General features: G+C 54.4%; 1 protein-coding gene across 1 annotated transcript in view; it reads left to right on the plus strand.

The window, feature by feature from the left end:
- Nucleotides 1-13,293, plus strand: part of CACNA1E (calcium voltage-gated channel subunit alpha1 E) — a 95,657-nt gene that overhangs the window by 18,493 nt on the left and 63,871 nt on the right. The window contains exons 4-6 of the mRNA XM_074151770.1: nucleotides 2,010-2,113; nucleotides 2,941-3,093; nucleotides 3,387-3,568. Coding sequence (XP_074007871.1) covers nucleotides 2,010-2,113; nucleotides 2,941-3,093; nucleotides 3,387-3,568 — 439 coding nt within the window. The remainder of the gene's footprint in view (nucleotides 1-2,009; nucleotides 2,114-2,940; nucleotides 3,094-3,386; nucleotides 3,569-13,293) is intronic.

Here is a 13,293-nt window from a genome sequence, read left to right on the forward strand (position 1 = left end):
GGCTCCACCTCCAGCACTCCGCCTGGTTGTGTAGGACCACTGTTCGTACTGCTCTGTGGTGGTAGGAGAGAGCTGTCGATCCCGCTCTGCTGTCAGAAGCCTTCCAGCTGGGCTTTTCACAGTGCTGGGCTTGCATTGGCAAGCCTTCGGCAGAAGGGCTGGAGCCCGCATCCAGCCTAGGAACATCCCTGGTCTCCTGGAGATGCTCAGCCCCAGCTGGAGTCAGCACAGGGGCTGCAAGTGCCTTTCCCCTGTCCCTTTGGGAGGCTGGTTGGACACCAGGCACTGGGGTGTGAGGAGAAAAAGCTGAAGGAGGGTCTCGGGGTCTCCAAAGCAGCGTTGGGTGCAGCATGTCCTCTGCGCTGGTATTTTGGGAAGCACTGGGTTTGCTTTCGCTGGCAGGTTGCATGAAAGAGATGAAAGTACCCATGCTATTCTCTCTCTCACGTGCTGCTGAGTGGCCGTGCTTTATCATACTTATTGATTTTGATCTTATAACCAATTCAACAACACAGCTCTCCCCAGCCTCTGGGTGTTCCTGACTTAAATCCCTTTTCTGCTCTCCCCTCAGCCCCGTGGGTAGGGGTGGCTGGTCATGTGCTGGGGCACAGGGACCATGCTGAAGGGCGACAGGGGAAAGCGAAAGTGCCATCAAGGGTAAAAAAGGGTAAAAGATGCCCATATATATTGGGGATAAGCAGCCTGATACACAGGGATTTGTGTGTGATGCTGGGATGATGCATCCCAACTGCTGCTGGAGCCAGGCTTTGCAGCTGACCACTTGTGCCGGGGTAGGGAAGAAGAGGAGGCTAGGAAAAGGAGTCGATGTGAGAGGTTTGCTGATGTGAGAGCATTTTTGTGGCTGGGGTATCCTAGGAAACCCAGCCGCCTTTCTGGAGGGGCAGGTTGGTACCTGCAGTACCTCAGGGAGAGGGGGAGAGAAAGAGTGCTAATTGCTCAGCGCGCCAGAGAGCTGTTCTGGCCTGTAATTAGATGAATTAGTGGAACAATGACCCAATTTCCCTTGGTTTTTGGATTGCTGCAAACAACCCTGAGGTTGCTGCCTCCCTCTGTCCCGCTCTCCTCCCCATCCCCTCCTCTCCCGTCCCCTGCTTCTCTACTGCAACTCCCCCTCGTCCTCCTCACCCAGCACCTAGGGACTGAGCCCAGATGGGAGAGGAGTCCATGAGCTCTGGCACTGCCATCTGTGCTCCTGTGGTTCTGCCGGCATCCCTGAGCTGCAGCATCTCATTTCCCCCGAGTGTTTCCACTACTGGACTCGGTGTGCACCAGCTCCCTTCTGCCCCAGTTTGTTTTCCAGAGATGGGCTTGAAAAAAATCTTTGTGTTTTAAAAGAAAATCTCTGGAGTCCTTCCTGTGCCTGCCGGTTGCCTTCCAAGGTCATCAAACTTTCATTACTGTAGATTTTTGAATGCGTGTAAGGTTCTCAGCTCCTTCTCGGCAATCCCAGAGGTAGGACTCTAAGGAAGCTCCATGTGTGGAAAAAGCCAGAGCAGCTGATGGCTGTAGGTGTTGCCAGAGAAGCATGGGTGACCATCAGGGGAACGACCCCCATGTCTGGGGCACCATCTCTGGTCCATGTACCCCCTGCCTGCAAGGGAGGTTAAACCCATGCAGCTGTGATGAGCATGGTGTTGGCAGTGTTGAGACCCCAGAGTGTGTTTGCACGGCATGGGTGATGGCCAGCGCTGTGGCATGGGGATGTCCCCAGCCATCATGGCATATGGGGGGCATCCATGCAGGGCTGCCAGGGCTGGGTGGCCCCTGGGTGGCTTTGGCTGACCATAGTGGCCCGTGAGCTTTGGTGCCAGAATCAAATGGGGCTCACTGGCATGTGGGCTTTGGGAGGCACTGAATCTCTGTACTTGCCTAGGGACACGGTTGTCCTCGTTACTTCCCCTAGCCTGGTGTGAGAACATGGCTTTTGGCACTGGGGTGGCCGAGGGCTTTGCCTGGGCTAACTCTGCTTTCTCCCTGTCTGCCCGCAGCATCCTTGCCACCGCTGGGACACACTTCAACACTCATGTGGACCTGCGGACACTGAGGGCCGTGCGAGTGCTCAGACCTCTGAAGCTTGTCTCGGGCATTCCCAGTAAGTTGGGTGCTCCTCCCAGGGTGTCCACATCCATCCCTGAGGTCCTTCATAGTAAGAGGGGTCCTCATGCTATCTCAGAGATGTGGGGTGCAATCAGGGAAGAGGGGGACAAACCTTCCCACGGAGCAGGGATCTCACGTGCCATTTTCCCAGCCAGCCCTTGGGTAGCCTGTAGGGGAGGGGACTCTTGGATGGCAGTGTTTGGTGTCCCTGGGTGGCATTTTCCCCCACCCAGCCTGTTCTGTGCTGGTACAAGGCTGAGCTCAGCGGCTCACCAGGGCCCACCAGCGGCTCTGCTTCCCTGGCCAGAAGGCAGTGGGTGGATCCTTTCAGGACTGAGGTTTATTCAGGGGAGTTTTCATCTTTTTTTTTTGCAAGATTTCATCTGCAGGCACGGGGATAAATAAAGAAACTAGGCTGCTGCCGGCACCAGTCCTCCCATCCTTCCTGCCCTGGGCACCGGCTGGGTGGTGTGCTGGATCTGTGCCTTGGGGGCAGCAAGGGGACAGAGCAGCTGCACAGATCATGTCTCACCAAGTCCAGGTGAGACAAGGACAGACAGGATACCAGAGGGGGGACCAGATCCAGAAACCAGTCCTCCTGGAGTCTTGCTCTGCAGCCTGTCCCGCCTGTTCCACCGGGGATGGTGCTTTCCTCAGCTGCCCAAAGGGATGGTCCAGGCTGTGCTGACCTCTTGCATCTGTCTGATGATTGTCTGTCCTCTCAGTTCACTGTCCTCCTCTTGCCAGAGGTGGGATGGACATGCCCCAGGCCAGGGGGGTTGCATCACTAGGCTGAGCTGTGCTCTTTCTCTCCCCTCCCAGGTCTGCAGATTGTGCTGAAATCCATCATGAAGGCCATGGTGCCTCTCCTCCAGATTGGCTTGCTGCTCTTTTTTGCTATCCTCATGTTTGCCATCATCGGCCTGGAGTTCTACAGTGGGAAGCTGCACCGAGCCTGCTACACAAACAATTCAGGTGGGGAGAAGGGCTCTGCACCCCCTTTGCATCCCATGGGTGGAAAACAGCTAGGACGAGCACATGTTGCTGTCATGGGAAGCCCAGGGCTGAGAATATCCTGCATTTTAATCACCTGGTTGTGTTCAGGATGTCCCAGTTTCTTATGGGAGCAGTTTGTGTGCAGCCAGGGCTAGTCCCAGCAGGGCCCCCTACTTTGCCCCAAGTGCATCTGCATTCAGGCTCTTTGCCTCGCCAGTCCCCTGCCTCTCTCTTACCTCTGCCTCCTTTGGCTCTCTGCTGTGTGCTTGCAGGTGAACTAGAGGAGCTGGACCCCCCTCATCCATGTGGGGTGCAGGGTTGCCCCCCGGGCTACGAATGCCGGGAGTGGATCGGTCCCAATGACGGGATCACGCAGTTCGACAACATCCTCTTTGCTGTGTTGACCGTCTTCCAGTGCATCACCATGGAAGGGTGGACCACAGTCCTGTACAATGTGAGTAGCCCTGCTCTGTGGTCTCTTTGGGCAGCTGGGGATGGGGAGTTGGAGCCGGTATTTTAGTGTGCTGGAAACCAATAAGATCCTGAGTTTCCTTTGTGATGGGGATGAGGCCGGTCCTTCCCATTTGGGCAGGAGATGGGGGATAGAGGGGTGTGTGGTACATGTCTCTGGGCAAAGGGAGCTCTAAGGACTTGTCCCCCATCTCTGGGCTGGCTGTGCAACTCATTGCGGAGAGTAAAGCCTTGTGGGCATAGGCTGCAGCAAGCCTCCTGCTTGAGGGCTGTCCCTGGGGAGGCATCCTTCCTTCCCTCCTCTTCTTCCTGCACTCCCTAGGACAGCTCTGTAAGAGTGGACGTGGTTTCTGGGCACTGTGCATCCACTCTCCCTGCAGACCAGGCAGCGGATGTGCCTGCAGCCCTGTGGTGGCCTTGAGAAGCCTCAGAGCTGGACTCAGACCCCTTCACTGGGTCAGGGGTGGCATTTCGGTGTCCGACAGGGAGCTGAGATCTTTGGTATTTGTGCTGCAAATATCTGTCAGTGCTGACGAAGGAGGGAATGACTGGGCTGGGTTCCTGTGGTTTGTAGCTGCTTGAATTTGCCAATGCCCGAGCCCTTGAGGTGCCCAGGGAGCAACCTGGGGGCAAAGCTGGAAGCAGGAAAAAAGCTACAGGCAATCACAAAGTGCAATGTATTTGTGGGCGATTGGCCATATACATAAGTTTTAGTTTATGAGCTAGAAGCAACCATGCCAGTTCTGTTCCCAGTCTAATTTCAGCATCAATTTTGGCGTCATTGCACTGGGAATGTTTTTATACCCTGGTCCCATAGTGCTGGGAGAGTTGCAGAGTGGCATTGCTCTGCGGGAGGCAAATTGGATGGCTTGCAATGGGGAAACATGCCTTGAAAGTTACTTGGTTGTGAGCAGAAACACTGGTTTTTAACCCCAGGCGAGGGCACTGTGTTGCCAGCCTTGGGGTCCCCCTCCCGCTCGGCCCATCCCAGGGTCCTTCTGGGAGTGCAGGCTGGTGTGCGCCAGCAGACGGACCATGAAACCCAGACTAGGGTAGAAAGGGGAGAGTTCATATCAAGGGCTTAACTGTGCCACGAGGATTGGGTTTTCCTTGTCCTGAAAGGAGATGGTGCTGTCAAGATCTTGCTGCTTTGCTGGGGGATTTAGGCGGGATTGAACCACCTGGGAGTTCAGACCAAAAAAAAGAACATTTCTAGGCTGCTTCTGGTGTATCAATGGGATTAGAGACTTAACTACAATCCTTATTGTCCAGGCATAATTGAGTATAGTGGGAAAGGTGATTCTTCCTGCCTGGTGGTGTGGTTCCTCTGCCTTGAACAATTCCTGGGCAATTCCTGCCTGCTCGCACCGCTGTGCCACTGCCCATGCCTGGCACCGGCAAACTGCCATGAACCTTCTCTCTTGTATTAATGTCTGGCTCTCTGCAAAAGCCAGAGGTCGGTTCCACCAGTGCTCCCCATGTCCCCTCCTCTCCGTCCTTTGGCATCTGCGGCAAATAGCAGCCTGTGCTGGAGCTCCAGTTGCAGTGTGCAAAGAGCTGGTGAGCTACATAGATGGGCAATTTGTGGTCTGATCAACCTTGAAGGTTTGTACCAGCAGTTCCCAAAATATTCTGTTTTCCTGCCATTTAGGGTGTCCTTACTGGGAAGGCTGGAGCTGATCCATTCGATACCTGGGATGTGCTGATCCACCATCTAGATCTTACGGGGGGGGTAAAGGTGGGAGATGCTGTTGGGAGCACTGATAACCATGCTCTGCAGGACCTACTCTGTGGGTTCTCTTATTTACCACCATAGCCGCTAAATCAGGAGCTCTCTGGGTCACCTGGGGAGCCACAGCCCTGGTATCTGAATACTCTTCCCAGCACCAGTCGCAATGCCGGGCAGAGGTGCTCAGTCACTGTGTCCCTGATGGCCAGGCCCGTAAGGTGCCTCCCATTCCTGCTCCTTTGCAAAGAACCAGTTATTACTTACCTATAATGGAAAGGATTAGGGACCTTATTTGGTTTTTAATTGAATGAGGGTTGGGGCCTTGGTATAGTAAAATGCTGCTGATTCACTTTGGGAGGCGGCGAGGGACGGACACTGTTCCCAGCACTGTCAGGCTGCACCTCCCGCCCTCCCCAGGGACGTGGGCTGTCTCACAGGGTGCCTCTGGGTTGCAAAGGATATGGACGCTCAGCCTGGAGGCAGCGAAATGGGCTTCTGCTTTTTTTATTATTTTTTTTTTAATAGAAAAATGGGGGTACATATGAGAAATGTGGTCTTCAGGGGATGCTGGAGTAGGGCTGGGCAGGGGGTCAAAAGCCACTGGGATGCTCTACCATCACCTTCATCATTTGGAGCAGCAAAACAGAGCAGGCTCCCACTACTAACCAGCATGGACCTTGCCCAGCACGTGCCTCAGGTTGGGGTAGGTTGGTGGGGGACTGTCTGCTTTCCCACCAGAGTACAGCGGTGGGAGGCTGCGTCCTTGCAGGTTAACGCCGCAGCCTTGCAGAGGAGGTGGAGATTGCAAGAAAACCACTTGAGCCGTATCTCAAGAAAATTGCTTACTATAGAATTCCCCCGTGTAACTGTATCGTGATTTTAAGATCCATTTTTCCACAATTGTACCAGGTCTAGAAGTGCGCTCCTGGAATTTGTAGATAGCTTCACGAAAAGCTAATTGGCCCTGTGGTACTTTCCACGTGTGTTGTTTCATGGATGTGCTTGCCTTTTGCCTTGTTTTTATCAGCCTTGCCTGCGTGCAATGCCGGTCTTGGTAGGCAGAAATCACAGTAGAGGTTAAAAAAGAAAAAAAAAAAAAAAGAGAGAAAAAGACTTAAACTGTGGGCTGTTAGAGCTTTTCCAGCTCCTGTCGCTGGAAGCCTTAAGGACTTTAATTTCTTTTAGAGGAGGGTTTTGGCTTTGTGATTCCTCTGGCTGTCTCTGCTGTCCGAAACAGGGGCTAAGGAGTATTTTGCTTTTCTTTTTATACTAGAGCAGACGCCCCTTCCCTGGGCTGGCTTGAGACCTGGTTTCTGTTGGGAAACCAGGTTTCTGTTGGGACCAGAGGGAAAAATAATGCTGGCGAAGAGACTTGCTGTCCTACTTCTCCGCCTCTGCTGGTGTGCCGGCACGGGTCAGGAGCTGGGTTGCGGTTTTGTCTTTAAACAGCGATGCTGGGGCCTGGGGGGGGGAAAGTGGCAGGGCCATGCCGTGGGGTGCTGAGCACCGGGGCTGACCTGGCACAGCACAGGCGCTCGGTGGTGCTGGTGGCTTCATGTAGAATTGTTTGGGTTAGAAAAGACCTTTAAGATCATCAAGTCCATCCAACCAGATGCTCAGCCTGGATCCCCCCATCCTAGGGAGCTAACAAGAGGGGAGTGCGAAGTCGTGATTTCCTCTGAAATGCCAGCTTGAGAGGCTGTATTTATTCACTGAGATTGTTTATTTGTTTTCCCATTTGGAAGTGCTCAGCCGCTGTGCTTGCAGGTAGCGAGGAGGAGCCTGGCTTGCCGGGAGCTGCCACTCTCCTCTTCCCCCCGGCGCTGCCAGAAGCCGAGACAGGAAGAAAAACACACCCGTGGCAAACACGTGCTGGGGCCTGGTGGGCTCTGAGGTGAGAAGGGTCAGCCCTGCCTGTCCCGGCTCTGTCCCTTGCCCAGAGCACTGCTCTATGTTCTCCGGAGCCCGGAACACCAGCCACGTGGCACGGGAACCATGTTGGGAATTGGTTAGTTCAGGACAAAGGAAAACACAAGCACATGGAGAAAGCTGCTGTTTGTAGCTGTGGGAGCGATGGGAATGTGGATGGATGCAGGCAGGGGAGCCAGGGTTGCCTGCACCTCCTGCACAGCGTTGCTCATGGGGGACTGTGGCTGCCACAAGGTACAAGTGGTGGCAGTTGCAAGTGGTTGCTGAGGTTGCAGGGGGTCACAGATACAAGCGTTGGGCACATGTCCACCCATGGCTCCGGGCAACCCTGCTCATGCTGGGAGAGGCTCCAAGCGCACGGCCAGTGTAGAGAACCAGAGCCTGCTGTGAAGGGAAAGCCTGTTTCCCTGCATGGATCTGGCCGTCAGCTTGAACTCCCGATCCTAATGTTGTGGCCCCAGTAAAGTCCTGAGAGTCGGAGCAACCTGCAGACAGGCAGGAGTACCTGCACGGCAGTGATAACCAAGCTGCAGCTGGGTCATGCAAAGAGCCAACTTGACTTTGCACAGGGCCATGGCTATTAGCAGCCACGAGTGAAAACAATTTGCCTCCTAAGCACACGCATTAAAGCAGCACTGGCAGAGCATCCATGCTGCTAATTAAAAATGCTTGGCAAGGCCTAATGGGAGCTAGTCGGCCACAGTTGCTTGCTATAAACCCAAAGGCATCTTGTGGCACAAGGGATTAGGACTGTAGGGAAGCAGGAGGGCAAAAAGATGCCAGGAGCCTTAGGAGATACCAGGGTTAGGTGCTGGGAGCCTTCTGGGTGCTTTTGCAGTAGGAGGAGAGCATTTTGGGGGGGGGGGGGGGGGGAAGAGAATCAAGTCCTTGGCAGCTTCCAAAGCACCTCCTGAAAGGCAGTGCTTGTGGGCAGATGTGTGTGCCGTAGCCTCAGGGGAGATGGGGTGTGCGGGTCTCGCAGCCCCGTGCAGAGCCGAACAGCCGCCTGCAAACCACCCTGTGGCTGCGAACACGCTCCTTGGGTGTGAAGCATGAGCCCTGTGTGTGGAGACTGGCGGCAGAGACTTTACACCCGCAAGAGCAGCTGTAAAACACCAAGCTGCTGCAAGGAAGGGGGTTTGCAGCAAGCGTGACTCAGGCGCCACGTGCTTCCTGCATGCCTGAGGTGCTGTGGCCGGGAGGATGCAAGGGGAGGAGACCCTGCGGGAGCGCTGACCAGGGACCGGTGTCACCCTGGTGTTTGGGGCTCTCCTCTAAATGTGGGGTGCAAAAAGGCCAAGGTGAACCTCACCACATGCGAGAGGAATCTCACCACGTGCACGGGTCGGGGTTTCTTGCTGCTGAGCGTGGGACTGGGTTTTCAAAAGTTGCCTTGAGCCAGTTTTGACCATGAAGCACCAAACCTGAGATCTTCTACTGGAGCCAGATTTTCAAATGTGAAACATCCATCCTTTTTTGATACAGAGACTGTTCAGACAGCCCTGATTTGGGGCTCCCTGATAAAGGGAGATGTGTTAAACCACTGGCTGTGCTGGAGCACATGGGTTGGAAATGGGTGCAAGGATTGTCTGTCCTGCTCCCTGCCAGGTCCCTAGCTGCACTATTTGAGTGGCCTTGGTTCGGCTCAGAGGAGGAATGTGGTGCAAACCAGTTATTTTTCCGTGTGTGTGTACAAAATTGCTCATTGCTTGTTGGCATAAATTCCTGGGGTGTCATAGTTGTCCCTTGGGATGCTCAGCACTCAGCTGCCCTTCCCAAAGCACCCATGTGCGAACAGTGTGAGCAGGACCTGAGCATCATGCAGGTCTTGGTGTGCTTCTCCTCTTGCCTTTTGGAGAGTGAAGGCACTGCCTGGCTTTATGTGCAGCCAGGGGCCAGAGAAAATAATGACTTGACCAGAGAGGAGTTTGCTCCTGTTGGTTTTTGCTTGGACCTGGAGCTGAGCTGGGAAGCCTCCTTGAGCCCTGGTGCTTCCAGGAGCTGGTGCAGCTCCTTTGGACATCGGTGCTGGTCCCCTGAGGTCTCTGCTGCCAAGGTGAGAGCTGCAGTGGTGCCAGCCACATCCCAAAGGTTGTAGGGACTCTGCAGCGAGGGCCAGTGGTGCAAAGACCCACCAAACCAGCATCTGCCCTGACACCACGGTGATGGGCAGAGCACTGGAGGAGCTCAGTACAGCAGTGGTGTTACGTCTGGAGGCTGAGTCTGCCCTGCTGCTCCTTTGGGCACTGTGGAGGATGAAGCTGGGAGTGTGATGGATAATGGTGGCTCCTAGCAAGGAGTGGTGCTAGCTAGAGCTGGCGTCTGGGAAGAGGACGGAGAGAGGCTGGAGAGCAGAGGAGGTGGGAGGAATGGCAAAAGGGGGAAACCGCTTGGCTTTTTAGCCCTCTGTGCCCTGGGACGATGCCAGGCTCTCGAGCTGGAATGCTTGCAAAGGGAAAAAGGAGTCCCTTCTTGTGTGTTTTAAATTAAAATGCAACACAAAAAATATCCTGTCGGGGAGGTATGAAAATTTAATCAACACCCAGTGCTCTTAGCAGCTCAGCAGCAAGCACAGATCTTAATGCCTCTGCAGCTATTCCTGGCAGCTCCCGGCCATGCGGGCGAAGTGAGGTGTTCTGTGGGGGGGACAGGGGCTGCCAAAAAGTCCCCGGTGCTTGTGGCACTGCAGGACAGAGCCCCTTCCCACCTCTTCCTCTGAAATGTTAAATGCTGGCTGGTTTAAGTGCGATTAAGTTAGCGAGGACTTCAGAGAGGAGACTTTAAGTTCCACCCTAAAGATTTAAAACCTTCCTAACTTTTAACGAAATGAGCTATTTTCCCCCAAAAGGCTCCTGTTGGTGCCTGAGCTGGCAGCTCGTGTGCTGCCAGCCGTGGGTGCTGGAGCCCAACCCCAGCAGGCACACGTGTTCGGCAGCCAGCCTGCTTTACCCTCTTCTCCCTTTGGAAGGAATGGCTCTTTCTCCACACTCAGCAAAGCCAGACCCTCACCAGCTTGCCAAATGTTCCTGACTTTTTTTTTTTCTTTTTTTTTTTTTTTTTTTCCCCCCTTTTCCCTCTCTGTGTGTGTGTGTGCTGAAATGACACAGCAAGAAACAAACTGTGTCTGCTGGATCCCCAGCTTTGCAGGCATGTTCTATCAAAAGCTCCCTGCCCACACCCTCCTCCCTGCCCGCACGGGAAAGTCTTGTTCCTAGACCGTCTGCTGGCAGGAGTGGAGGAGCCGAAGGGCTGGTGGAGGCACCGATGCTCCAGCACCGATGCCCCACGCTGCTGAACAACTCCAGCCTCGAGGAGGGGAGGTGGCGGGGGGGGATGTGTCTCAGTGCTGCCTGGCCCCCCTATTGCTCATCTTTGTTAAGCCCAGGATCTGTAATTTCATTAGTGGGTTTGGCGCTGGAAATTGTCCTGGCTTCGCAAAGCTGCTTTCGCGCCTCTCTGGTGGTGCGTGTGCTGCTGTGCATCAGGGCTGGATTGTGGGTGTATTGGGGTGAACTGGGGTCCTCAGTGAGGTCGCACGTGGGTCTGTTGCTCCAGAGCATCACAACTGGAGCTGGGGATGTTCCTGAATATAGGAAACATATCATGGGGTTCGAGCTGCCTCTCCGGGCTTGCGGTGTGCTCAAAACAAAGCAGGGATCCAGCCTGGCAATCACCAAGCCCCGTTGAAAAAACACCCCAAAATCATGATCCCATGAAAACCATGTCCCGCTGAAGCATGCAGGCTCGGGTCCAGCCAGAGAGGCAGCAGCGCTGGCAGGTGTCCGAACCCAATGCTGAGGATCTGCACTGGGAATGCCGGCACTGCCTTAGCTGAGCACTGGGTCTAAGGAAGGCTACCGAGCTTTGCAAATCCTCCATCAGGAACAGTTCACGCTGCCTGCGGGGCAGTTAGGGGACTGCCCTCATCTGGGGCTGGGGAAGGTGCAGGAGGGGTCGAGGAAGGTGGGGGTTCGGGAGCAGAAGTGGGGGCAGCCGAGGGGTCACAGCCAGGGATGGGTGGGGGGAAAGGAGGAGGAGGAGGCGGTGGTGGCACGCATTGGGACAGGGTCTACGGATCGATGCTAAGCCATCTGGGTGCAATTACTTGGTGGTTCAGAGAACAGAACAAAAATTGGTCTCCATGCCTATTTCAAATGTTTTGAAAACACTTGATTTTTAGTAACGCTTCTAGCAACGCGTTTTTTTGCATTCCACTTAGAAAAATGAAATATATTGGGTTTTTTCCTGTCTCCCCACTCCTTCCCCTTCCACGCACACACGCACAGACACGAGTGTGCCCACCTGCTGCCAGGCTTTGCTGAGCTTTGTGCATCCCTTTGCAGGGACTTCTGCCTGCCCTCAGCACCTCAGAGCATCCCCAGGACCAGCAAAAGGCAGCGCTGCAGGCAGGGCATCGGGCAGGAGGTGCCCACCCTGCCTGGAGACCCCACCATAGGGCCATGGCAGGATGCATCCCACTGTGGGTCAGCCCCGGCCCTGCAAAGGAAATGTACCAATTTCCTCATTAACCTGATTTGGAAAAGCAAAGCATTTTCATTCAGATCTTGTCCAGCGCCGGGGTCGCTGATGGATACCAGGCAGGGCTGGCGGGGAGCGAAGCATGGCCCTGCATGCAGGAGGGCTATTAAATTACTGCTATTAAAGGGAAGAAAGAGATCTGTTACTGCGCTGGAGAGAGCAGCAGCGGGTGTCAAGGTCTTGAGGGAACTGGTTAGGCCAGGGAATCTGCTATAAGGTGGGTTTTTTTCATTTTTCTCTCCTCCTTTTTGCTGGGGTATGGAGATTTCGAGGCTGTTCCTGCTGGCCTGCGTGTGTTTCTCAGCTGGATGCAGCCGTGGTTTGCAGGGAAGATCAGGTTGGGGGCTGCGGAAGTGATGCTGGGGGGATGGCATCAGCCGTGATGGGGGCATGGTGCGTGTCACCATGAGGCAAAGCCCATCAAGAGTTGCCAAGCCGAGGATTTGGCATACAAATCATGAGAGCTGCGGTGTTTTCACACCCGCTGTCCCAGCAGGTCTGCTCTGCTGCCCAAGCCATCAGGAAGTGCTGGGGAAGGCAGGAAATGCACCCAGGGCAAAGCCTTCTGCTTTGGGGGACAGGCAGACCTCTCCTGCCTGGCTGTGGTGGTTGAGACAGTTTGATCACCCTGTCCCTGCTCATTAAAGCCTGCCTGCAATACAGGCAAAGCCACAGATCCCTGTGGGACCTCTCCATGGAGTGGGAGATCCTCAGCAGAGGACTACAATGAGAGCAGGATGGGGCCACCCATGCTGCTGGAGGTCCCGTGGATCTTTCTCCTCCCCTACAGCACATCACTGCCATATCGCGCGAGCACGTCATGGCCAGTTGGTTACGGTAATGAATGTATATTACCCCAATCTAATTATGTGCTGTTTTGGTCTGGATTCAAACAGAAATCACAGAGACTCTCTCCTAATGCAGATGGATTTTGACAGGGGGCTTGACTGCCTATGGGGCATCAGCATGGGCAGTTGATGTTGGCCAAACTGGTCATGGAGGTCTGTAGGACCTGAAGTGGGATCCCAGCCCTGTTACTAGACACTGGAGAGTCAACGAAGGCAGATCGCTGTGTGAATGAAGTCCGGTGGCTCCCCATGTCCTGCTGTTCCCCAAATGAATTGAGTGCGCACAGCCTCACTCTCCAGTTCCCCTCCCCGAGCTGGTGGGCAATGAGTGGCCATTAAAGGAGCCCTGTACAGCCAGAACTCGCTTTCTGTTTATTTTTAGGTAGGAGAGACTGAATTTGTAGGTCGTCTTTTTATTATTGTTATTTCCCCCCGCTTTCCCCATAGCAAAGAAATCCTAAAGTTTCCCATGTGAACGCAGCCCGAGGGAGGGTACGTGTGGGCTGCGAGCTTGTGCTTTGCATTCGGCTTGGGTATATATTTAGATTTCTTTAGATTTCTGGCCCCCTGAGTGAGACCAGCTTTTGCAGCTCCCTGCGCCTTTTCCCGCCCTTTGAGGAAAAAAAAAAACCAACACACACCAAAAAAACAACATAAGAGCTG

Source organism: Numenius arquata, chromosome 8 (assembly GCF_964106895.1).
Source record: "Numenius arquata chromosome 8, bNumArq3.hap1.1, whole genome shotgun sequence".
Lineage (NCBI taxonomy): Eukaryota > Metazoa > Chordata > Aves > Charadriiformes > Scolopacidae > Numenius > Numenius arquata.